General features: G+C 35.6%; 1 protein-coding gene across 2 annotated transcripts; it reads left to right on the top strand.

Moving 5' to 3' along the window:
* Positions 1-1,089: 1,089 nt before the first annotated feature.
* Positions 1,090-18,330, top strand: sae1 (SUMO1 activating enzyme subunit 1). Of its 2 annotated transcripts, XM_056473007.1 has the most exons (9): positions 1,121-1,371; positions 2,052-2,163; positions 2,302-2,475; positions 8,571-8,716; positions 8,801-8,900; positions 9,281-9,386; positions 11,519-11,663; positions 16,133-16,202; positions 17,993-18,177. In XM_056473007.1, exons 1-9 carry the CDS (start codon positions 1,271-1,273, stop codon positions 18,083-18,085), a joined length of 1,047 nt encoding a protein of 348 aa, XP_056328982.1. In that variant the 5' UTR covers positions 1,121-1,270; the 3' UTR covers positions 18,086-18,177. The 2 variants fall into 2 exon arrangements, with proteins under 2 accessions (XP_056328983.1, XP_056328982.1); XM_056473008.1 differs by lacking the exons at positions 11,519-11,663; positions 16,133-16,202 and having other exon boundaries at positions 1,090-1,371; positions 17,993-18,330.
* The last annotated feature ends 9,037 nt before the right edge of the window (positions 18,331-27,367 follow it).

Raw genomic sequence — 27,367 nt, 5'->3', positions numbered from 1 at the left:
CGGAAATGACCGATCGGGTCATGAAAAAACAAACACATTTTTGACTTCAAGCATCATGTATAAGTTAAAAAATATATGTTAACTGTAATCATGCACATGATATCGTAATATAAAACATTATTATTATTATCATTATTTATATTACTATTATTATAAACAGTATTACTGTTGTATCAAATAAGGGGCCTTGTAGTTAAAACATATTATCTACATTACATTATCTTTGGTATCAGATGCTTCAAGAGCATGAGTTATATATATAAATGATAATATTAAAATTAAAATAATACATCCAGTTATGGTCATGACTATACAATGTACCTTTCAATAAAATGGATTGTTTTTACTGCAATACTATTAATATCTACTATTATATCTACTAACTATTATACTACTAAAATACTGCAATATATTTTTATATCAAAAATGTTGAAAATAATAACACTAAAATATCACATTTTTATACAACTCGACATTTTATATGATTTTATTTTGCAAGCACGGGTCACTCCAATAAACATAATTCTGTCACAGTTATGTTTGTTTAAGACTATTATTATTGTAATTTATATTGTTACATTTTGTTCGAATTGAAAATCTTATTTTTCCAGTACTGGGTTGCGGCTGGAAGGGCATCCTCTGCGTAAACATATGCTGGATGAGTTGGCGGTTCATTCCGCTGTAGTGATCCCTGATTTATAAAGCGACTAAGCTGAAAAGAAAATAAATGAATGAATGAAAATCTTATAATAATTGTCAAATAATTTGTCAAATACTTAAAGAATGTTTTTAAAAATAAAGAAGACTCTTTATTTTGTATATTATTTAAATTATTTACTATTTATTATCTCTTGTGATAAAAAAAATACTTATTTTCTTTTGTTCCATTTTTTTGCAAGTAGATTATAACACAATAACAAAATACACATATTTCACTCATATTTGGACAGATGTGTTAAGTTAAATAAAAACTAAGGGCGAACCTTCACTCGCAATATTCATTAAACATGCAATTAATCATATGTACATGCCACATTTTGATGGATTTTAAAGCTTCAGAGTTGCTATAGATATAAAGGATCCCTGGTCCATTGTTGAGCTCTGATTCAGGCACACATCTCATACGTCATCATTACGCGTCTTTACGAGTATCACTAAGCGGCATTTTTGTCCCACTGAATGGGCAATAGAAAAAACAGAGCGTAGAATAGTCAAACTAACCTGTAGTTAACTGCTTACAGCGTATCATCAGAAATACAAATATACCGAGATGATCGATACCATCGAGAAAGAAGACACTATTATCAGTGAGGAGGAAGCTGCACAATATGATCGCCAGATTCGCCTGTGGGGTCTCGATGCTCAAAAGAGGTTCGTGGATATAGGTTTCGAGCAAAAAAAGAAAACTTATTTGTATTTTATGTATCTTGTTTTTAAAAGGTGTGTTTGTGTTTACTAAAAACATAAATCATAAGTTTGATTTCTAATGTAATCCATCTTTCACAGTCGTCTGAAATGCAGTGCATGAAATGATTTTCGTACTGGTTGTATATTGCCACCATATAATAATGAATTAACCGTATGTACTTGTTCAGTACTTGTCAAATGTTTTAAATCTTGATGATTTAAAGGTTATATTATAGTCTCTCATGCTCTGCATATGCTTATAATTTTGTATTACACATGTAAATATATGATTTCTACTATCTAATATGTTATGTGAATTTCTGATACACACACACACCAAACATGGCTACTAGTGGCTAGTGGCTCACAATCTCTGCAAAAAATATTAGCATAAGTGGCACTAAGTAACTGTTTTCACCATGAATAATATGAGACTGTTTTATACAGTTATACATAATATACAGGTGATTTCTGAAGGGTCATGTGATGCCTAAGACTGGGATTTATTAATAATCTGATCTTTTTTTTTAACTGAATTTTGAGCACATAAATTTACCAATGGTGAGCATGAGAGGCTTTATCAACATCATATAAATCACCATGTTTCCAGTCAAGTACAGTAATTAACATAACTATATTTTCAGACTGAGGGGATCACGAGTACTTCTTGTTGGACTGCGAGGTCTTGGAGCAGAAGTAGCAAAGAATCTTATTTTGGCTGGAGTCAAAGGACTGACCCTCCTGGACCATGAGCAGGTATCAAGTAAAATGATGTATAACATAGTAGCAGTGTACTCATCAGACATTGTTATTGCATGGAAAGGAGATGCAGTAAAATTGAATTATGAGCACATTAATGGATATATATTATAATTTTTTTTCTCCATCAATCAGGTGACTGAGGAGTCCAGGCGTGCTCAGTTCTTGATCCCTGTGGATGCAAATGGTCAGAACCATGCTCAGGCCTCTCTGGAGAGAGCTCAGTTCCTCAACCCCATGGTGGAAGTGAAGGCAGACACTGAACCAGTAGAGAGCAAACCAGATGACTTTTTCTTTCAGTTTGATGCGGTGAGTTCCAAAACCGATATATTCCTGCAAATTCTGCATAATTTACATAAATAAAGCATACAAATAGGCTTTTATATGTAATAATAATAATAATAATAATAGACACTCTTTAAATAATAACCACAGAACAATAGTTCACAAAGGTAGAGTGCTAATTCAATCCTGAAACTCTTTATTGCTTAAAGAGAGTCATTTCATATTAAACGTTATTATTTGTAAATGGTAAATAGCTGAAATTAATATCTAATCAACTACCACTAAACTACCACTAAAATGTGGTATTATTTACATAGTTCAGGTTATAAATAAATAAATGTGACGATACGAGATTTTGAAAATATTAGGCATACGAATAAGAGTAAATGTGTGAATAATTCAAAAGTGTTTTTTTGCAAATAATTCACAATAATCACAATAAATGCCTAAAGTAGATCCATACTATAATATGTATGCTTTTGTTTTGTAATATTAAATTATAAACGATACATTGCAGTAAAATAACTTCTTTAAACATATTTATATTGCATTTTATCTCTTTAAACGGTGGTCTAAGTCTATTACAAATTTTCTAAATTATGTTTTGGACTCACTGTCTGCTTGTTAAGTCATGACGTATGGAATACTGTTTCCGGGTCCAAGCCACTACTCATTTGAATTAAACAGATATTTTTTATGACCATTTTTTTGTCATATCACACATTAAAGTGAATCTTATATAAAATCATGATGTAAACAACAGTCTCTGGACTTGCTGCATCACAGACACTAATAGATTATAAAAAATTCATCACTTTTTGGCCATCAGATATTAGGCATATATATTTATATTGCGATCGTGATTTTCATCTCTTGAGTATTACACGCTTTGTAAACGTTTATTATTACCATTTGTTGAGCCCTCCCATACAGTTTGATAGAGGGATTGGACCCGGAAGCCACTTCGCATGACGTCACACTTAACAAGCGAATATCGATATATATTTTTAATTAGAATGTTTAAAAATATATGAAAACGTATATAAATCCTTTTAATAAAAGCACTTTTCTCATACTATTATCCGAGTTTGACAATACAGGAGACATTTTGTATTCTCAACATATTATTAGTTGTACAAAGGGTAGTGAAATAAAAAAAAAAAATGTAAATGTTATTTGCAAAACTTTAAATGATCACATTGAATTAAAGAAGAAGAACTAGTTTTCCTTCACCATTCTATACTTGTTTGAATACAAGTATAGAATTAATGCTTGTTTATACAATTTGTTTGACTGAGTATTGAAGGAATGGTTGTAAACTTGGTCTTATATTATGTTTTGTGCTATTATTTAATGAATGTTGTAAGAAAAATGAGGATGACGTAGAAGATCTTAATGAAGATGTTTATTCAGCATAGCAGTCTCAAAATACACGGCAGAACCCTGGTTTCATGTTAGTCAGAATTAACCCTCAACATTCTTAAAATCAAACCTTTTATACTGTTATAGATGTTGCCTTTAGACTTGCCTTTAGGTGTTAATGAAGTTTCTCCTTGGCTGTTGACACAGCTGTTTTTTTTTCTATCTCTTTACTGTATGTTAATGCAACTTCCACACCATTGATGAGATGGTTCTCTGTGCCACATACCCATCCCCATTCTACAGTTGTTACCTATTGGTCAAGATGTAGTCACCTCAAACAATGCAGAGACAACAAATTGTTGAGTTGTCTTCTCTATCATAATTCAGCCCTTTTGGTAAATGAGCATCAACGCACCATTTAGAATAGAAATTGGGTCTAGGCAGACCTCATTTCTTACAATGTTCAAGAAAATTGTAATTGAAATAGAGTAAAATCTTTATTTGCAAAACAGCATTTAGGTTCGGCCCTTTACAACACACATTAGAATAACTATACAAAACTAACCTTTCCAAAATCCCTTATTAAATGTAATATTTCGATGGAAAGTGTCTGTTTGACTGGCTGTAATTTTAAGATGAAGCGTAAAATCTATCATAGTTGTGATGGAGATTTATCAACACATCAATGATTAATTAAGCATGAATATTTTAAACGAACCATCCTTTTTTGCGCCTTTCATGTCCACTAGATGTCTCAATACACAATTGAGCATTATCATTTATAACTTCTGTTTTTGCCTCTTTTTTTACCCCTCAACCTCAGCATGAACCCATCTATGAACAGCCAGCGTCAGATCTAGACTCAGACTTTTATCTAAGGCTTAGTTTGGTCTTTTGCAAGCTTGTGTTCCTCTTTTTCAGGCATATAAGATATTCCAGGCCACATTTTCTTTAAATCAGGCCTGTTGTTGGCTGTGGAAGGTGCAGGCAGCATACATAGCCTGTTCAAAGCACAGACAGGCAGTCTTTCATCTCGTCTGTGTCTGGGCGCTGTCTGAACTTTCCCTCTGGGAGCGTTAGCGAGAGTTCATGAGGAGGAGGGAAGAGATGCTGGGACACCACATTATCTATTCTCTTTTATCTGATTCTCTCCATTTCTTGAAATGCACAGGAAGTATTGTGTGTTTATGCCTTTGTCTTCTCTTGTGCATGTGTGGTGTTATTTGGAAGCAATTTTGTCAAAAATGATGCAAAATTATTCAAGAGGAAGCAAACAATAGACTGAATTAATTCATCGTCAAGATGATCTGTACATGTGTGAATTGATCATTTGAGGGATCAAGAACAAATGCTAGGTGGTACAGGGCATTGCTAGTGCTGGTGATGAGGACATTTTTTTTTAAGTAACCAATTTATATACAGAAAATAAGTTGTATGCATTATTAACTATTGAATGATCAGAATCTCATAACCTAAATGACTATTTATTTATACCTATTTTTAAATGAATTTCCTATATGTATTAAACTATTGAGATATACAAGTAAGTAATGTGTATTTATATAGTGCATTTTTATCGTGTATGGCCATAAACCCAAAGCACTTCACCATCATTAGGGAGTGTCTCTCCACACCACCAGCAGTGTGTAGCATCCACTTGGATGATGCGACGTCAGCCACAGGATAACAGCGCCAGTTCACTCACCACACACCAGCTATAGGCGGAGTGGAGAGGCAGTGATAGAGCCAATTCAGTGGATGGGTATGATTGAGAGGCTTTGATAGGTAAGGGCCAATGGAGGGAATTTGGCCCGGACACCGGGGCTACACTCCTACTCTTTACGAGAAGTGCCATGGGATTTTAAATGACCACAGAGAGTCAGGACCTTAGTTTAACATCTCATCCGAAAGACAATAGCTTTAATTATACCTTAGCTGAAATATAACTTTAGGCACAAACACTGATGTAGCAGTCAAAATGGAGTAAATCACCAGTTAAAAGAAATTTCAAATGTTAAAATTAATATTGAGACTTCAAAATGTTCAAATGAATATGGTTTTACTTTCATTGTTGTGGCACTTGGTGGTGACAAGTAACTACTTAAATTAATTTAAAAGGATAAACACTGCTTTAATTCAGTAATGCTGTCTGGTTTTCTAGTTTTAAACTGCTTCGATAAAAGGATTGATCACCCAAAATTGAAATTCTTCCATCATTTACTCACACTACACCTGTTTCAAACCTTTGAGCTTAACAAAAAGGAAGATATTTTGAGGAAAGCTGCAAACCTGTACCCACTGATCTCCATAATAATTGTTTTTTCTACTATGAAAGTCAATAGTTACAGGTTTTCAGCTTTCTTCAAAATATCTTTTTATGAAAGAAACTCATAAAGGTTTGGAACCATTTGACGAAGAGTAAATAGTGAGTAAATTTTAGGAGAACTATACCTTTAATAAGTAATTTGTTCAATAGATTTGCTAAAAAATGCTGATTCATCCAGTAATGAAAGAAGTGAAGTGCTTATTTTAAATAATAAATAAATCAAATTAAGTAAATGTTACTTAAAGAGACTTCAAATAGTTGCTAGGTTCTCTATGTAAATTATTTGTCATTTTGTTTAGTTGTCTATTCAAAGATGTAAGAGAATTGTTATTTCTGTGGTCCAGAATAATGAATTTCTAATTTAAGGCAATTTCTGACATATTAAAATAAAATCATTTTAATTATAGGACAAAAGAAATGAAGACTAAATCTGATAATTATTACTAACAAAATATGGCATTTATTTTTATGCCATAATTATGACTTCTCTAAGTATGACAATGTTGACATTATCATTGTAATCTTTGCTATGAGTTCTACCATGACACTCACTTCTCTCATAATTTCACATTTTGTCTCGGTAGTTATGACATACAGTTAAAGTCAGAATTATTAGCCCCTCTTTGAAATTATTATTTTTTTTTTACATTTTTTAAAATATTTCCTAAATTATGTTTAACAGAGCAAGGAAATTTTAACAGCATGCCTGATAATGTTTTATCTTCTAGAGAAAGTCTTATTTGTTTCATTTCGGCTAGAATAAAAGCAGTTTAAAATTTTTTATGAGCTATTTTAAGGTCAAAATATTAGCCCCTTTAAGCTATTTTTTCCGATAGTCTACAGAACAAACCATTGTTATACAATAACTTGCCTAGTTAACTTAATTAAGCCTTTTAAATGTCACTTAAAGCTGTATAGAAGTGTCTTGAAAAATATCTAGTCAAATATTATTTACTGTCATCATGGCAAAAATAAAACAAATCAGTAATTAGAAATGATCATGTTTAGAAAAGTGTTGAAAAAAATTTGAGAGATTCAAGGCAACCAAAGGACAACCAAAGCCAAGAACTTAAACTGAATTATAGATTTGCCACCACAGACATCATGTAATGCCAGGTGGCAGCCGTTTAGCAGTGGCATATGGGAAAAGCTGGTACCTCTGATTGATATTCCAATGTGGCATGTTTTGTTTTGCCTTTCCATCCTCTAGGGGTCACTGCCTGATAAAGATGTGCTCTTTCGAGTCGTCTTGCTGCCTGGAGGCACATAATGCTCACAGGAAGAATGTGTCAAAAGACAATGTCTCGCCGTATGTTTCGTAATGTTTCTCGAATTCCCAGATGAACAAGAACAGTGAAGGTGTTATTCCTCCGGGCACAACTACACTGCAACAGTAATTTCTGAGAAGTGTTGTTGATATTCAGGTGTGGGTTACGTAACCTTTGAACATCATTGGAAATAATCCTGCTTAGATAATCAGTTCATTTTGGGTTTACTTTAAATTGAGCGGTTATGGATGGTGTTCTGACAAAAGAAAGTAAACAAGCAGAATCCATGTCAGCAGATAAAGTGATGATTCAGTTGTCCTTGAAGATCCACCCAGTTAACGCATCATGGCACGTGCCATTAGTATCACAACTGGATATTAATACGCCACCCCGTTCTTATCTCAAACCCAAAATGTGGGGTGTGGGATGTTTGGGACCTTGGATAAGAATGCAAGTGTTTTGGTCAGTTGTTTGTCTTTGCCAAATATTTTCCTCCCAAGTTTTTGGTTCTAGTGGCAAAGCAAGGACCAAGGTGGTACGTTTGTGTGTGTCAAAAAAGAAAATAATCTCTTGTTGGAAGAGTGCTGATGTAGCAGGTGTGCTCTTCTAATCTGTGGTGAATGTTGAAAGCTTAGCATCGTCATTGAGATGGTAACAGATCCTGAATGCCACTCTGTGAGAATTATCTGAAAGTATATGCATTGTTTTATGTAGTGTTTGGCCCTTGCTCTAAATAAATGTGATCTACTATGTTTAACCAATGTTTGGTGAAGCTACGAACCAAAAACAACATTATTGTTTGGACACTATACCTGGCACAATTATACCTGTTGTATTCTGATAGTTGAGCCCTTTAGAATGATGTATCTGCTATATGCTAAACAGATGTCATTGACAATTTTTTTATTTAAAGTTTCACAACTTAGGCATAGATTTTTGGCTCAAATCTTTCACTTTTTCATGATTTGCCAAAAAAATAAATTTCAACCTTATATTTATCCCAATGTGTTATAAAATTTAGATTTAGGTCCATCTATTTCACCAAAAAAAATGTCAAATGTCTGGCCAAGCCATTGGGTTTTCTTCATAATATGTGTTTTTAAGACCCATCAAGGTCACTGATTTAAAAGCAGTTGTGTAATAACGTCTGTTGTGTGGTTCAGGTTTGTCTGACCAGGTGTTCCAGAGACCTCATGGTTCGAGTAGACCAGCTGTGTGCCTCCAGGAACATTAAGGTCTTCTGTGGAGACGTGTATGGCTATAATGGGTACATGTTCTCTGATCTCGGGCAGGAGTATCACTATGTAGAGTAAGTCAGGAATCTTGAATGAAAAAGGGATTGTGTCTGATTTTTCATGTGAACCAAATTCATGTTCCTGTTCAAACTTGTCAGAGAAAAGCCCAAAGTGGTGAAAGGGTCTAACGAGGCCAATGATGGTCCTGAAGCAAAGAAGCCAAAGATCGACCCCAATGAGACTACAATGGTGAAAAAGGTGGGAGTTTTGGTAGATTAATTTCATCAACTATATTTCTCAATTTTCACTTTTAATGTTGGGCTATCGCTTTATTTTGATGGTCCCTTTAACGCATTTTGTTGAATTAACATACATTGCATCTGCATGCCAACTAATTTGCATCAGATTTTAAGTAGGCTGTTAGGTTGTGGTTAGTGTAAGTCGTCATGTACTTGCAAAGTTTCTTACAGTCAGTTTAATGTCTGTTGAAGGAATAGTTTCAGCAGATATTAAGCAGACACTGACAAATGAGAAGTAACTGGCATGTAGTTGCAATGCAACTTTTGGTCAACAAAGTGTACAATACAATCTTACCAATGTTAGTTATTGTAACTTTTCCACTTCCTTTGTCTTTGTAGACTATCAGCTTCTGCTCTCTGAAAGAAGCTCTAGAGGTTGACTGGACTACTGAGAAAGCCAAAAGCAGTCTGAAGCGCGTTCCTGCTGACTATTTCCTTTTGCAAGGTAAACTTTTAGATAGGGCCAGGCCGATAAACAATACCATATCAAATCGCGATTAAAGTTTTTACATTTTTACTTGATATTGATCCTAAGTGCCAATCACACGTCTAAAATAAGCAACAACAGGAATATATAATTGTGTTGATATTAGAGATTCACCAAATTTTTGACCGCTGAAAATTATCGGCTGAAAATAGTTCATGCTGCATCACCCAGTATTGTTTAGTGCTCTCAGTTCACTTTCCCGCCAACAGTTCACTTTCCCGCCAGCAGTATCTGCCTTCAGCCATGGTTGGCATACTCTTTTAAAAGTGGAAGCATTCAAAACTAATGTCGAAATGTGTATCGTTCAATACAGAAAGGAATTATCGAGATTGCATTTTTGCCATATTGTCCAGCTCTATGACTATAGTGGTTAGATTTATTTAATCTCATAACCCATGAAAAATAGAAGATGAGAAATGGGCTATTTCCTTTCAAAATAGTGAAGTTTACAGAGTTATCGTCATGTGTGCATGTTGAGAACTGCTGGACAGAACAATTCTAATAAACACTTTGAAATGTTTATTATGAAATAACTTAAAAATTCAGCAAACCATTGTTATAGCTCTATTGCTAATAAATAAACTTAGTTCAACGTGCTTTACAGGTTAACAACAAAAAAAATTAAATAGCATAAATAGACGACACTAAAAATAGCAATTAAAAAGTTGCAAATATAAAGTAAATAATATTGAAAAGAATACTGAATTTGCAATGCAAATTAACAATACTGTTAATAATTTTGGGGTTGTTTTTTTTCACAACCCCAAATCACTATCTTTTCAAAAATACAGTCCTATTTTGAGATGCTGTTTTAGATGCTAATATACAGTAAAAGAATTGTTTTTAAATGTAGTTAAAATGTTCCCTGCGTTGGCACAGATGAATTTTCATCAAGTCAAATATGCATCACTTTTCCAAAGCAGTTAAGTGTTTTATAGTTGAATAAAATAAATTGTCCATAAATTGACAATACAATAATTGCCTATATCTACAAAATAATTAAAAGATAAAACATTAATTACATTTATATTTTATATTTAAATATAATAATAATAAAAATAGATACAATTATTTTATATTTGAAATATAAAATAAACAAAAAGCATAAGAAATATCCTTTAAAACATTAGAAGCATTACAGGAAAATGTTAATAAACAAAGATAACTATCATAATAGATATTTTACACTTGGTTGACCAAGCTGTGATTGAGTCGCCTGAGACTGACACCAGGTGCAGACAGGACCTTAAATGGTTCCTTTTGCTGCAGTTTGTTTGAGCGACTGAAGGCAGTTCGTGCAGTCTGTTGTACACCGTTATCAGGGGGAGGGCCTGTTGATCTGTGTAATTATAGTTGATGTTTCTCTTTTTTTTATATCAGCGCTCACCTGGTCTCCTCACCAAGACTGGCTTATTTTCCATCACAGGCTGTCCATGGCCAGTCATGTGCGGTGGCTCTCAAAAACAAAACATGCCACCTCCGCAGCTCTCTATCATTATAACCGCACCTCCTCCCCTCCCTCAACATCTACTATTACATTTATGGAAAAAATAGCATTTCCTATTTGTGCAGCGAAGCAAGACTTTAAATAAGTCGCTGTGCTTAAAAATACCACACATCAGTTCAAACAGCTTTTGAGGAAGAGCCGTTTCCTCTGTCTTAACTCACTGATTTATTTGAGGTTTTATCGCCCCAGTGGTGCGACTATTACATCGATGATGTTTTTTTTTTTTCCAAAGCCTCAGATGTTGTTTTCACAACCCGGAGAAAATTCTATAAAGAAATTCAGCTATGAAACTTGAAATTTCACCTCTGTGGCAGATAAAGTGAGATAAGGTGAATGAGTGGGAGTGTGTTTCTTTGATGTGTGTGTGTATGTGCTGCGCTGCCAGGTGGAAATGCAGTGGGCTGAGGTTCATTGTGTTGCAGTTGGTGGGCAGTCAAAAAGGAGAAGTGATACTTTGGAAAATAGCCTAAAGGGGCTGAAAGCCTTTTCACGTGCTGCGCACATCTTCAAACACATCTCCCCTCCACTCACGTCCTGTTTTAATGTGGAAAACCCACTCTGTCTCTCTTGCTTCCTCCAACAGTGCTTCTGAAGTTTCGCACAGATAAAGGTCGCGATCCTCAACCTGACAGCTTTGCTGAAGACTCTCAACTGCTCTTGCAAATCCGCGATGATGTCCTTGAGACCATGGGCTTAAGCTCGGATTTGCTCCTCAACACCTTTGTCAGGTACTTGCTTAACCAAAAACTCAGTGTTGGCATTCACTCTCTTCACCATCTTCCTTTATTACCAACTGAGGATGTGGGTGGTTTGCATGAATGACTTCTTTTGACCAAAATAATTGGTCTGGTTTCAGATTCCGCAGGCTGTTTTTGAGTGCAACAGAATAGAACTGAATCTAGGTGCTTTCGTGCCATTTTAAGAACAGCAGTGTGAAAATGGCCACAGATTCTAGAGTGGTGTTGAAAATATATGAGATGAAACAGCGTCCAAATACACCTACATTACATTTAAAAAAATCGACATTTCATTTTGCTTTCAAACTGCATTTTGTCCTTGATCTCCATGTGCACAGCTTTTGAAGTTGAAAGTTTAACAGTGGGACTCTAAAGCTGGATTTATACTTTCGCCTGGCGCCGCATCGCGCATCTCAGCTGACTGCGCGCGCACCTCACTAAACGGACGAGGCTTTTATACTTGCTGCATTTGCCGTTGTGGTATTCTTTAAAATGACAGGGGGCGGTCAAAAGAAACCCACTGTAAAATCAGACGGATAAACGGAAAAGTAGGAAGTTTCCGGAACTACGTCATATCAATAATAACATTCAACATTTTCAAACTAATTATTTTTATAAAGTATTTTAATGATTTTTAGAACTATTCAAGATTTTTTTAAATCAAACTTTGATGCATCACTTGCTTTTGTTCATATCTCGAACAGTTTTACCTTTTTAAAGTTTATTAATATTAATGACAAGAGAACATGAGTTGCTCTACAAATATATTTTTATTAGGGCAAGAATAAAAGCAAAAAAAGTACACTTACTAAAAAATACAGATTTTTTTTTGATTTAGCCCGCTCCACAGTTCACACATTACTGTCTGGCTAGCTTCTGTTCTATACTTATGCTAAAAAGGCAATAATGGTCCAACATTCCTGACCATTATCACCAATAAAGCCTAGAAAAACAGGCTATCAGTATATTTTCAACCGATAGGTTTAAATATTCCTTCCCAGTTATCAAATAAATAATTTGTTCCATAATTATAGTTTTGTAACTATTAAATTGTTTTGAATTCAAAATTGCAATATATAAATCAGTGTTAAACCTATGACTGGTGGAAAAACATAATTCTGTAATTGTGTACATGTGTCTCCACTTTTACCATGGCCTCTTTTGGTTTTAACAGACTTATCCTTCAGGTTTTCCCAAACCTTTTAACAAAAACTTTCCTCCTTTCCCACGGCTGTTGTAATTTCTAGCCAAGAATTATTGATCATTAGGTTATCTTTATGATCGCAGATCATAAAGAAGTCTGTACAATCGTACCTGTTTCAGACAAAATCTCTTCAGAGTGTTTCGTATTCAACTCAAATCAAACGCGACGCTGCGCAAACTGTTCACTCGAGTCTCAAAAAAAAACATGCGCACCGCCAGCCGAAATCATGTCGCGTGCACATTCGCCCGCGCATACTCAAGGGAACTAGCGGATGCATCGAGTATAAACCAGGCTTAAATTAACAGCAAAAGCGCTGAGACCTGCATTTTAAATGTCAGAACAAGACAATCATGTCCGTTCAAATGTTAAAGTCAGTGTGAACTGGAAGTTGCTGAGACTTATTTGGGTTTGTTACTGTTCTTTCAACTGAAACTAAATATTAAATAATCATCATTCCCTCATAGAAAACTAAAGGTTAAAGGGGTGTGGTTTAGGGTACAGTGGTCCCTCCCTCACTATAACTCCGTTCACTTTTCGCAGTTTCGCAGATTTTTTTTTTAAGCAATTTGATATGCTTTTTTTCTACAGTGCATTGTGTTCTGCGTCCTGATTGGCTGTAGACCATTGTCAATCAATCTCCTCTTGCTGTGTCTTTTGCACAGCACAGAATGCATTCAGCTTGCTAAATTTACATAATTCTTCAACCGCTAACAGTGTGACTCTAAAGCGCTGTACTGTATGTTTGCAAGTTTTCTCCCCACAATGTCGACGGAACATTCTGCACCGTCAAAGGCACCCACGGTAGCACTAAAAAGGCAGAGGAAGATGCTAACCATTGTACAAAAAGTTGAACTTCTGGACATGCTAAAGGAAGGTAGAAGTTATGCAGCTGTAGGGCGCCATTATGAAATGAATAAATCAAGATCAAATGGTTTTGGTCTTTGGTTTCATTCTATAATTCTGGACTTATTTTTCTACGAATGTTTTAACTTCGAGAGTGTTTAAACAACAGAAAAGTGTGAAAATGTTAATGCCTGTCTGAGAAAAGTGTATAAAGTGTGTTGTGAGGGGTTTTACGGCCTTAAAACCTCTATAATAATTGTAAAAATTAAAGCTGACTACTTCGGGGATTTCGCCTATTGCGGGTTATGTTTAGGATTTAACTCCCGAGCATAACGAGGCACCACTGTATTGTAGCTGAGGCTGTCAAACTGAAGTCAACAGAGAAGGACTGTCACTCCAAACACAGAAGCAAATGGCCAGACTTTGTGGAATAACTTGCACATATTAATAGCTCACCTAAAGAGTAACAACGTTCACTAACAAAATAAACATTGTACATTTTGATTTCCCACAGAATTGTTTTCAATTGTCAGTAACATTTACTTTGTACAATTTTTCAACATTAAGTGTCGACTGAGCAGAGATCAAGGTCCCAATTTACATAAATGAACAGAAAACCCCCGTGAATCACAACATTCCCCATGAATGTTTGTTCATTTACAGATTTAGTTTTTTTACAATGTGTGAAATAGTGCTGACTGTCTGAGAAGTTATTCATAAACAGAACTCAAATATTATAGCCAATAACAAGCTAGCAGGTCTGGACTGCATCAGAGGAAATAACTGACTGTATCAGCAATTACCAATAGCCTGTTTTCAACATTTTAAAAGGGAAACTGAAGCTGGGACTTCAATATATTTGTGTATTAAAATGAGCAGGTAAGATGACATCAATTTAGAGGAGCCATCTGCGTTTGATCACTCCTACCACACTTTCATGGCCATGACTCATTTGCTGAGCTCATTCTCCAATCAGAGTAAGTTCTCTCTCTCATGATGGATCTTAGTTTACCCTGCTTAATCTGACAAAAAGCCCCCGACTGGTCTGACACATGTAAATGCAAATAAACCAAGAAATAAGCTGCCCGGAGCAGAGTTTCGTATTTTTACTATTTACGTAATTTCTACTTTAAATTACTTTCAGTTTATAGCAAATATATTTGTATATGTATGTATTTTTATCTGTTTATTTTTTTGTCAATGAGGGAACCCTTCTAAAATAGACTTTAAAATGCATCAATGTGTACATTTGTCAGCTGTTTTCAAATGACAGACAGCCTTTTCTTTTCTGTTAATTTTAATTATGAATTATTCACATGGTGAATATGTGACCGTGACGCACGACTGACTGGAATGCAAGTGGGACATTTCACTGCTGAAATTTCTGGCTTCACATGTGTCTGGAACACAGCATTAAAGCTCGCATATACATACTTAGTAAAGGACTGATGCCATTTTTGCCATCTATGAAAATTTATTCAGACTAAAGCAGGAACTGGGAATGGAATATAAAGAGTCCACTTACTCTTCTTATACTTTGAGATTCGTAAGTTTTGAGAGTAGACATTTTAACAAGACACTAACAAAAAAATAATAAGGATAATTATGCTATAAAGTAAATAACTATACATTTCAAATTAATCTGTAATTGTAAAATGTGCTTTGTATTTTGTGCATTCTTTTTTTAAATAGTTTTAATAAACTAACACAAGAACATTTTCATTTTACCATCTATTTTGTCTACTATATGTTTTTCACCAACATACTTCCATCTTTTAAACTACCACATATTATGGTAGTAAGGCCAGCAGAGGGCGCTCAACCTGCGGTTTGTGTGAGTCCTAATACCCCAGTATACTGAAGGGACACTATACTGTCAGTGAGTGCCATCTTTCGGAGGAGACGTTAGACCGAGGTCTTGACTCTCTGTGGTCATTAAAAGTCTAATGTCACATCTCATAAAGCGTAGGGGAGGCCCTTACCCATCATGACCTCCCAATCATCTCCGTCCACTGATTTGGCTCTATCACTGTCTCTCCACTACACTATAGCTGATGTGTGGTGAGCGCACTGGTGCCGTTGTTCTGTGGCTGCCGTCACATCATCTAAGTGGATGTTGCACGCTGGTGTGGAGAGACCCCCTCATGATTGTGAAGCGCTTTGGGTGTATGGCCATACACAATAAATGCGCTATATAAATGCACATTACATTACTTTTGCGATGGCCATCCGTTTTTGTAAATATGATTTCTGATTTGACTTACAATAAACATATATAAAAATCTATAACTATTGGACTATATAAAATATATATAAAAGTATAAAAAATTAACTGAAAAAAAACCCCAAATAACTGAACAGCAATTTTTGCCCAACTTAATTAGCGCTCCTGGCTTGTGTTTTCTGCTCACAGTTACTGCTTCTCTGAGATGTCCCCAGTGTGCGCTGTAGTCGGAGGAGTTCTTGGACAAGAGATTGTCAAGGTGAGATTTAAAGTATTCTTTGTAGATTTATTATTTTCTTTTGTTTTTATATATATATATATATATATATATATATATATATGATGAGCAGTGTGATATAGCTTAGTTTCCCACCAGTGATGATATACAGACATACCGCTCTGCTTCAAGTGTGATATTACATTTATACAACAGTTCGACGGCATAATCATGTGTATAAAAAAGAAAATCAAACACGCAGAGTCTAACAACCCTTTTTTTATGAGGAACAAACTTTTCCACCATTCACATCTGCAGCTGATGTCAGAAAAGCAGAAATCGTTGCTACTTCCCCAATGTCACTTTAGAGCTAGTATTTGACTGATTCTTTAGCGTAATGTCTGAAGTGATGACAAAACAGCTGATTTTGTTCACATTTTAAGATTATAAAGCTGAACAGCATGAAATGCCATCAGTCTACAATGATTTCCCAGTATTGAAACTCTGTTTCAATCGGTAGATCATAATTCTTAACCCCGAAAAAGCCAAAGCAATGCAAACACTACCAGATCACTGTTGTGTTTGCGATAAGGAAAAACGCTAAACACATGCGGGCTCTTCTTTTATTTTACTGAACTAGTTTGCAGTAACGAAAACAGGAGACGCATTAGAAACAAATGGCCAACCAAAAAGTAACTCCGGGTTATACAAAGATTCAAAATGAATACATTCCTGATATGTGAGTCCCATCTCAATGTTACTCAGCAGTTTTATAATGATTTGATCAGCTGTAGTTTGAAAATATGCTGATATTTTCTTATTATGCAGTCTCTGTCGTCATGTTGTGTGTATGGACAACGTCGACAGGCTGATGGATGCCGACGCGCTGCATCTCAGAAATTATAAATATTTAAAATAGGCGCTGTCCTTATAAATCAACTGCATAGTTGCAATCTAAACAACTGCATTCTCGACTAAAAAGCCTTGAAAGTACATTATGTTGTCCAACAGTTGCAGTATTTGTCAAACTGTAGTGAGTTTATTGATCTGCTGTCACTCTATGTGGGTGGAATAATACAGAAAGGTGAGGAGGCTGTACGAGTTCTGATATTGCAGAATAATATTTCAATCTCATTCTCCACCCTACACTTTCATAAGAAAAAAGAAATTGTGATGAGGCGCAGTGAGAAGCGTATGGCAGCTGCCCTCTCCATCAGGATCTGGGCTAAATCCAAATGTCTTTTCTGTGATGGTGTGTAAATGCCAGAAATGACAAGGTAATACTCCGGTCACTGATGAAATCCAGCGGAGAGTGGCTGAAATCTTCTCATATGCTCCATAAACCGTGCGAGATTAAATAACCCAAAGCGTAGTGATGTAATCAGTCGGCCTAGATTGGATAATTACCTGGATTATGGACTGTAAAAGAGGATCACCTATACTCTGGTCCACCTCAAAAGCACGAACCATTACCACCCCCTACAACAGTCTTTGGTGAATGCTAAACGTCAATATCGCTCTAAGAGGGTGATGTCATTGCACCGAGCGGGATGCGGTGTGGTCTTTGTATGGGGTGTTGGAGTGAACGCCATGGCTGGGCAGGCCTTGAACCCACATGGCGGTGGAGTGAAGCCAGGCTGTCTCGCCATCTCCCTGCATGATGAAACAGGCTGCAATTGGCATATGGCTCTCTGTTCCTCGCTGCCCTTCGTCCATCAGTCTCCGTCGCCACAACAGAGAACGTGTCCGACGCCTTCAATCAAAGCAGTTCATTACCCAAGCGGTTCTGTGTCAGCGGCGCCTGATGTGATTTGTTTGCATGTGTTCCGCAGGCGCTGTCTCAGAGAGATGCTCCGCACAGAAACTTTTTCTTCTTCGATGGCCTGAAGGGCAGCGGGGTGGTCGACTACTTCAGCTCCAAATAAGTGGCCTCGGGAGAACACAGAGCCGTGCATGTGGAGCTCATCCTCTGCCAGTGGCCGCAGGCATCAAAATCTGTCTTTTGGACGGTACCTTTGCGTAGCTTTTTGCCACACGTCAACTGATGCCAAGAGCAACCAGAACATTTTGTCCACACACTCTTGAATATTCATGCACACACGTTTTTTTTCCACCAGGGTTGTGATTTCTACTTTTTGTATTAAAATAATAAAAGACCAATAGAAATAAATGGGTGCTTCTAGTGTCGTTTCTTGAAGTCAGCCGCCTCTGGTTTAACCTGCTTACTAGAAATGAGTAATTAAACACTACACCAATTTTACACCAATATTACCAATAAAAGACTAGTAGTGGCACAGCTACAGTGCTCAAATTAGTAAAGCATCTTCAAGCTTCTCTGTCTCCAGATTAGTTTCCGATGCATTCATTTGTGGTTCCTTGTAAGGAACGGATGACTAAATGCTTGACCTTTTTATTCACCAAGAAATGGAAAGCAGGATTCACACCAATAACAACAACTACTGTGTAACAATAACTTGTACCTGTCTTTTTTATTCTGTTTAATATAAGAGTTTTAGTTTTGTTACAGTAAGTTATATAAAGATTTTTAAAACTTTAATTCATCTGAACCAGCTGCTTTGCAAAAATGATTTGTCTTTTCAGACTGCTTGAAATGTCATGTCATTTACTGCAGTGTAAATATAAAGGTTTTTTTTTTAATAGTCCAATTGTGCGGTGGCCGAGAGAGCTTAAAGTTCTGCAATTTAAGAAAACACATGCTATTACAAAAAAACGCCAGCAAATTAAGAAAAAATCTTCATCTGTTTGACAGCACACATACTACAAATCTTCACAATGCAAACACATAAACGCACTGCATTTTCCCACAACGCAAACAATTGATGAAAACGCACTGCATTTTCCCACAACGCAGGCAAATTAACAAAACATGCAGCATTTTCACAATGCAAACAATTTACGAAAACGTGTACATATTCTCACAATGCAAACAATTTGCAAAAATGCAAACAATGAATGAAACGCACTGCAGTTTCTCACAAGGCAAACACCTAATGAAACGCACTGCAGTTTCTCACAAGGCAAACAATTAATGAAACGTGCTGCATTTTCTCACAACGCAAACAAAACGAAAACACGCTGCATTTTTTCTCAACACTTGCAAAAACATTGCAACACAACAGAAATGTTTCAAGGAAGCCCAAAAACGTGACAGCCGCCGCTGTGCCATGACTATTGCTCAGTGCAGGTGATCTTTGACAGGTGAGTTATTTGTTTGTTTATTTTAACATTCTGATTCCTTTGACTTTTATAAATTATTATCCTAAATAACCATAACTTAAATAGCCGGGTCCGTCACATTTTTTGGGGTCCTCTTGAAACATTCCTGTTGGATTTTGTGCTATTTGAAAGTGTTGAGAAAATGCAGCGCGTTTTTTGCAAATTGTTGGCGTTGTGAGAAAATGCAGCGCTTATTTATTTATTTTTTAAGATTTTTATTTATTTAAAATTTTTTGGTTTGTTTGTTTTGTTTTCGTTGTGTCACGGATGAAAATCTTTTCTTAATTTGCTAGGGTTTTTTGTAATTGCATGTGTTTTCTTAAACTGCAGCACATTACGCTCTCTCCACCGTACAATTAGGCAATCAGCCAATCATCTATTGAAGTGTTGTTTGTTTTCATTGCTTAAATGGGTCATCAAGAGACCATTAACTTCTATAAATGTGTCATTAACTCTACATATTTATGGAATTGACCTCAGATCAGGTAAAAACCAATATAGACAGGTTCATGACTTCAAGCAGCAAACCACAGAAAGCCAGAAACATTTCAAAACACTTCTGATGTAACAAATGACCAGACTTCAGGAGTTTGAGACATGATCCAAACCACGCTTTCAGAAAAGTATATTGGCAAAGCTTCCAGAAATAATGTTTAGACTCTGCAAAAACACATTGCCCTGACAAGTTTTGGGTTGTGGTTGGTTATTTTTTAAATACATTTAATGTTTTGTTTTTGTTTTGTTTTTTTAGCAATCAAAACATAACAATAAATAATCATTGTTGCTAAAGTTCTCACTGTTATTGCTAAAAAAGATGGCGTTTAAAATGAATGCAAATATGTCCCTCCCTTGAGTCATTTATTTCAGAAAATTCAACCACGTGAATGCACTGCTTCTTCTGACGCTTGTTATCATTCTGACATACTAGTGAAAGCCTGAGGCGTATCTTGACGTATTTTAGTCAGCTCTAGGGATTTTTTCAGGTATGTCATTACTGGACTGGTACTGCAGGGTTTATGCCCCCAAGGCGAATGGGAAGTCATGTTTAGATTTTTCTGTTTTGGTTGAAGGGAATTATCCTGCCCGTCTGGTTAAAGGAATGCTAAGGCACGTAATGTAACATTTGGTACTTTTGATAGTACAACCAAATGATGATGGGAAACCATAGCCTCATGCACAGGAATAGAACAAACTGTACTAAACGTGTCACGTTTGTTTGAATATGATGATGATGATGTTTGAATATGCTGTGTCTGTGCTGCAGACATGCAAAATCAAGACTTCAGGCTTTGAAATGGATCATAAGCGTGTGCCTTGTATGGCAACACAGAATGGATGAGTCAGTGTGAGTCAGATGAGATTCTGGTCAAACTGGTCCAACAAGTAGGAGTGGCGGCAAATCTTGTAACCGTTTTCGTTTTGTTTTTTTAGGTTCAGGGAAATTGTTGACAGTGGAAACGTGGTTACTGTGTACAGCTAATAGGCATAACTCTTTGAAGATTTTATCATTGCAGGGTGAAATCAGATGGAAAAGGCTTTTAACTGTACTGTGCTAATAATAAAAAGACAGCTATGTTAAAGTTCACTGAGACACAAACTCCCACCATATTATATCAGCTAGTACATGGCATTAGGTAATGTGTGCATGTTCTTAATATGACTTCTGGCTATTATATGAATACCTTGCATGATTTAAAATGAGCTAAAACAAGATAATCAGCAGAACTATATCTAGATTAGATTTTTAAAACTTTTATTCCATTTTTAACACAACAGAAATTACTTTTTTGCGTCATTTAGTCTTGATTAACTGTCTCTTTCTAATAATTAACCTCAAACGCAAACAATTTAAACAATAATAGAACCAAATCTCCACTATTGATTTCTTTTTTAGTTGGAAATACAATGTAAGAACTTGCATAGTAAGTTCAAAATAACCAATACCAGATTTTATATTTGTATTAATCAGCTAATCATTGATCATGTTGATGTTTTAATTCACAGATAATTATAAAAGGAATGTATTTTTATCTCACTTTTTGGAGAAATACTTTATTGTACATATCTAACATTTCTGACTTTCTCTCAGTTTTGTGAGATATCCGTTTCTCACACATCTATAGCTAAAACTGAGAGATACAAACTCAATTCTGAGTAAAAGTGCAAATTGGAGATGTTAATTCACAATTGTGAATAATTTAGTTTAATTTAGGAAGCAGAAACTCTGAGGGAAGAGTTATCAGAATTGGTAGTTTCTAACTTAAAATTGTGAAATGCAAACTAAGGTCTGAGAACTAAGGACTTCTCTAGTTAGAGAATTCTGAATTTTAACTTGAATTTATTTGTTAGGATTTACCTCTTGAGATGTACCCTCATGTTTTCAAGAAGGTCACTTGATGTACCACAACCACAACATAACAATCATTCATTCATTTTCTTTTTGGCTTTTCAAAAGTCGCCACAGCAGAATGAACCGCCAACCTATCCAGCATAAGTTTTACGCAGCGGATGCCTTTTCAGCCGCAACCCAGTACTGGAAAACACCCATACACTCTTGCATTCATACACATACACTACAGTCAATTTAGTTGATTCGATTCACTTATAGCACATGTCTTTGGACTGTGGGGGAAACCGGAGCAAACCCACGCCAACACGGAGAGAACATGCAGTCTCCACACAGAAATGCCAACTGACCCAGCTGGGGCTCCAACCAGCGACCTTCTTGCTGTGATGCGACAGTGCTAACCACTGAGCCACCATGTCATCTGATTTGGAATTTTCTAACTTAAAATTGTGAAATACAAGCTAAAGTCTGAGGAAAAAAAGGTCTGAATTTTAAATAAAATGTATTTATTAGGATGAACCCCTTGAGATGTACCAACGCGTTTTCTAGGGGGTCCCACAATGCACACAACCACAACATAATAACAAAAGAAAACAAATACAAAACAAAAATAACATTACATCTTTGAACAACAACAAATAACAAAACACAAACATTAATTGAAGAAATGAAATAATATAAAAGTTAAAAATATTAACTGTCATAATTATGAGATCTACAATTTTGAGATGAAAAGATTAAACTGCATGTGGAAAACAAAGACCAAAGTGTGAAATAAAAAATGGCGGAAACCATAGTTTGTCCACCTTCAGCGAGTTCTGATCAAATTCATTTCAGATACTTTTATTTAGTGACTCAAACTGTGTTAACACAAGATAAATCGCCTCATAGCAAGAAGGTCGCTGGTTTGAGTCAAGGCTGGGTCAGTTAGCATTTCTGTGTGGAGTTTGCATGTTCTCCCCGTGTTGGCGTGGGTTTCCTCCAGGTGCTCTGGTTTCCCCCACAGTCCAAAGACATGCGCTATAGGTGAATTGAATAAGCTAAATTGGCCGTAGTGTATGAGTGTGTGTGAATGTGAGTGTGTATGGGTGTTTCTTAGTAATGGGTTGCGTCTGGAAGGGCATCCACTGTGTAAAACATATGCTTGAATAGTTGGCGGTTCATTCTGCTGTGGTGACCCCTGATAAATAAGGAACTAAGCCGAAGGAAAATGAATGAATGAATTAAACTTGATCTAATTGCTTGAAAGTGCACAGCTTTTTCTATTCCATGTAAACTTCTAGCACAAATATTCTATTTTCAGTGCTGCTCAATTGCAAACTCGCAGAGATAATGAAGTAAAGTAATGAAGTCCAGTTACTTTAGTACTCCGCATCACTGCCAATGTCAGTGTAGTGAGAAATGAAACTCTGACTGATTAAAATCCACTGCTTTTTCTCTAGTAGAGAGCAGGATTAATTACGGACTCTGCGCTAAGCTTCTCCTTTTAATTAAGCAACCTTGGTCTCGTTGAGAAGAAACCCCCAGGGCGAGATGTTCTTACTCTACAACAGATGTGTTGCTTCCAGCTATAAACTGCATAAACAAAGAGCAGTCCTCAAAAGATCAACACTGCCTTCAGGAACACTGGCCAAGGCTGAACGCTCATGCACGGCTGATGTTCTGAGCACAGGCAAATCAATCTCTCACATCTTGTTCTGATAAGAGTAATGTTCCCAGCATGAGTACAGTCAAACTGTATCGCTGTCTGAAGTATGGATAAGAAAATCATCTTCATGCTCTGCACAAAACACAATGGGTAAAGTATGGAGCGAGATCAGTCTCAAAAATAACTCATTTATGAAATATAATTCATACATCCACTGCACAATCCACATTTACAAAATACAATATGTAAATTCAAACATGATTCATAAATACAGCACATAATTAGTGAATTCACGAGCAAAAATCGTAGAATTTTCATCAAATGAATTGGATTTGTGTCTTTATGAATTATGTTTTGAATTTACAAATTGGATTTTCATATATTTGAATCGTGTGTTGAGTTTACGAATGGGAATATTGAATTGTGTTTTGAATCTATTCATAGGATTTGTTATTTACGAATTTTGTTTTGAACTTCCGAATTGTAATTTTGTAAACGTGAATTGTGTTGTGGATGTGTGAATTATATTTTGTAAATGTATTATTTTTGAAACTGATCTGGCTCCATAGAAAAGAGGTCAAAGATGGTGAAAACTCACTGTAGAGTTTCTTTTTGACTTATTGAACTGAGCATATCAGTGTTTCCCATGAGCCTGCATTAAATGGCTAACCGAATGGATAGATATTAGTTTTATATGGATGGATAATAAGTTTTTGATGTACACTATAAAAAATATCTGTAAATACAATATAAGTATCTTGGTACAATATTTGATAACACACTGTGACCTTTTATGTGAAGCTGCTTTGACACAATCTACATTGTATAAGCGCTATACAAATAAAGGTGAATTGAATTGAACATTAAAGTTCCAGCAGAATTCAGAAGCTGTTGCTAAGAAAGTGCATCAGAGAATGTATGTTCTTAGAAAACTGAACTCTTTCTGTGTAGAAAAACGTATACTGAGAACTTTTTATACCACCTATATCGAGAGTTTATTAAGCTTTTCCTTTTTATGCTGGTTCTCTTCACTTTCCGTTAGAGAGAAAAATCGACTGCAAAATTTAGTCAAGACTTGCTCCAAGATTATTGGTTTACCTCTGAGGAGTCTAGCGGAGTTACATGAACAGCAAGTATTAAGGAAAACTCAAAGTGTGATAAGAGATGACTCCCATCCTCTGAAGCCTTTTTTTGTTCTGTTGCCCTCTGGAAGAAGGTTAAGAAGCATTAAATGCTCTTCCAACAGATATTAATTTACATTTGTTCCAGAGGCAATAAGGCTTAACAACATTACATTTTAGCAAGTTTTAAATTTACATTTCTAATACATGTGTTTTTCCAAGGTTTTTTTTTTTTTTAACTATTTATGAAGTTATACATGAAGCATGCTGGATTGTTGTTGTTTTTTTAACACTGTTTGTTAGTGATTCGTCTCCTTATGTGTTTGTTGTATCATGAAATGCTATTACCCTAATCTAATTGCCCCTAGTGGGATTAATAAAGTTGTTAAACCTTATACAATTTTGGGATTCACACGTTTTCTGTTTATTTACGGTTGTAAATTATATTATGGGATTTTGAAAAATCAACTCAGGAGTTTTAACAGAGTGACTTATTGACATTTTAAGTAGTTTAAGAGAAGATATTGTTTAAGAAATAATATATAGAGAACTACGTTTTTTAAATGTACTGGCAGCTTATTACCTGTTTTTTTGTACCGTAATTTACAACACAAATCCAGACAGTATATCACTTTAAATTGTGAAAAAATGTCAATAAAAGACCGTTTTTAAAAACATTTCAACAGCAAAAGCTTTTGGAGGAAAGATCAAGGTCCAATAAAGCAGATGAAAAGCCTAAAGAAGTGGAATAAAACATGAATCACAAAATACAAAAGCATTTTACCTGTCAATTTACAGATTGTTATACAGTGTAGAGTTTACATTGCAAAGCCTCTACTTTATTCATTATTTCATTCTTTGCTGATATTCTGCCACCGTTTTTATTGTTGTTCCTGAATTTTGAAATCACAAGAGCAAAGAGTATCCTATATCCTACACTATATGGTTAGTGTAAAATATTGATAATGATAACCATGTGTCATGTGAAAAGCCTTGCATGTGTTTAACAAAAGCTCTTTTCTTTTTATTTATTTTTACAAAAGATCCTCACACCGAACACTCTGATCAAATATGTGGACGATATCAGGACATCATTCTGTATCCATCAATGCTTTCTTTAATTTATTCTGTTACATTATAAAAAACTTCTGTAGAAGAAAAAGAGTAAATGTCCTGTTTGTAAAACTACTTAAAAATAAGTCTTCACCTTTACTAGTTGAAATAGTTATAGAATAAAAAATATCTGTAATGTTACCTTTGTATATATAAAAACAACCATATTCCTTAAAAAACATCATGGAGATACAACAGATTTTTCAGTATTTAATACAGTTTTGAGCACTTTATATATGTATAGCTGTTTTATGTTTATTCATTCATTTTACTTCAGCTTAGTCCCTTTATTCATCAGGAGTTACCACAGCGGAATGAACTGCCAACTTATCCAGCACGTTTTACACAGCAGATGTCCTTCCAGCCTCAACTCAGTACTTGGAAACACCCATACACACTCATTCACACACATACACTACAGCCAATTTAGTTTATTCAATTCACCTATACCGCATGTCTTCGGACTTGTGAGGGAAACCGGAGCACCCGGAGGAAACCCACAGGAACACGGAGAGAACGTGCAAACTCCACACAGAAATGCACACTGACCCTGCGGGGCTTGAATCAGCGACCTTCTTGCTGTGAGGCGACTGATCCACGATGTCGCCGTTTTATGTCTAATCCACCTAAATTTGAAAAAACAATGAACTTAACTGAGTTGAGTTGGGACAACATGGAGGATTTGTGTGGAACCCAGCATTTTATAGAGTGTATATTTGCATTTAATAGTAAATAATTCAAATCAACAGACTAACAACAAACAACACACCATCAAAACACTTTTGTAATCCTCATATTTATTGAAAACGGTGAAGAAAAAAAAAACTACAAAAATTCATGTAGAAAATTTCAAATGGCAAAAAGTAGAAAGCTAGAAAATGAGCCACGAGTTTAGTGTAAATCTGACAGTACAAATAAGGCCTTTCTGCATCAGAGAACAGTTTGGTTGAAAGTCACAAGGTGGCCACAGGAAACAGACCACACAATTGTTGTTTAACAGGAAGTCATGAGACAAGCGGCCACAGGAAACACATCTCTGCTCCACAACATGCCATGACCGACACTACAGAAGCCGACGCAAACACAGAAATGAGCGGTTGAAGGAGTTTTCACACCGACCGGCCACAGTTGTTCAAAAGTGGTTTCTAAGGAAAGTGCTTGAAACCCACAACAGTGTTACGTATCTGTAAAAGTCCCAGACAGACCTGGATCTGACACGTTGATTCAGTCTGTTCAAGTATGATCAAAGTTTGGCTCAGTTTAGTCATTTTTGTAGACAAATAAATTACAGCAGAACAAAAACAAAAAACAGGAAATGAAGGGATTTTTCTTACAACCTTCAGGGGAATGTCAACAAATAAAGGACAGAGAGATTTGGTCCATAGGAACACAACACTAATGAAGATCTCCATGCTTATTCAATCCACTTTTGTTCCGCCTATAACAAATGGACGCTAAATTAATTAGCTTGTGCTTCTCAAATATATTCGTTTGAGAATTCTATCCGCAAAGTACATTTTGATTATGGGGAGAGGGGTGCTCACTTATTTTTACACGTCATATTTAAGTAAGTTCCAGAAACAGACAGAAATCCACTGGACTTGAAAACAACTGCATTCCAGTGTCAGCCCCCCCAAAAATAAAGCTCATATAACGAAATGAAACTGAAACCGAAAAAGGAACTTAATGTTAAGTACTTTAATGTCATTTCATCAAAATATAGAAACCACATAAGAAACAA

Source organism: Danio aesculapii, chromosome 15 (genome assembly GCF_903798145.1).
Source record: "Danio aesculapii chromosome 15, fDanAes4.1, whole genome shotgun sequence".
NCBI classification, from domain to species: Eukaryota; Metazoa; Chordata; class Actinopteri; order Cypriniformes; family Danionidae; genus Danio; species Danio aesculapii.
This window is presented reverse-complemented; position numbering and strand designations above follow the sequence as displayed.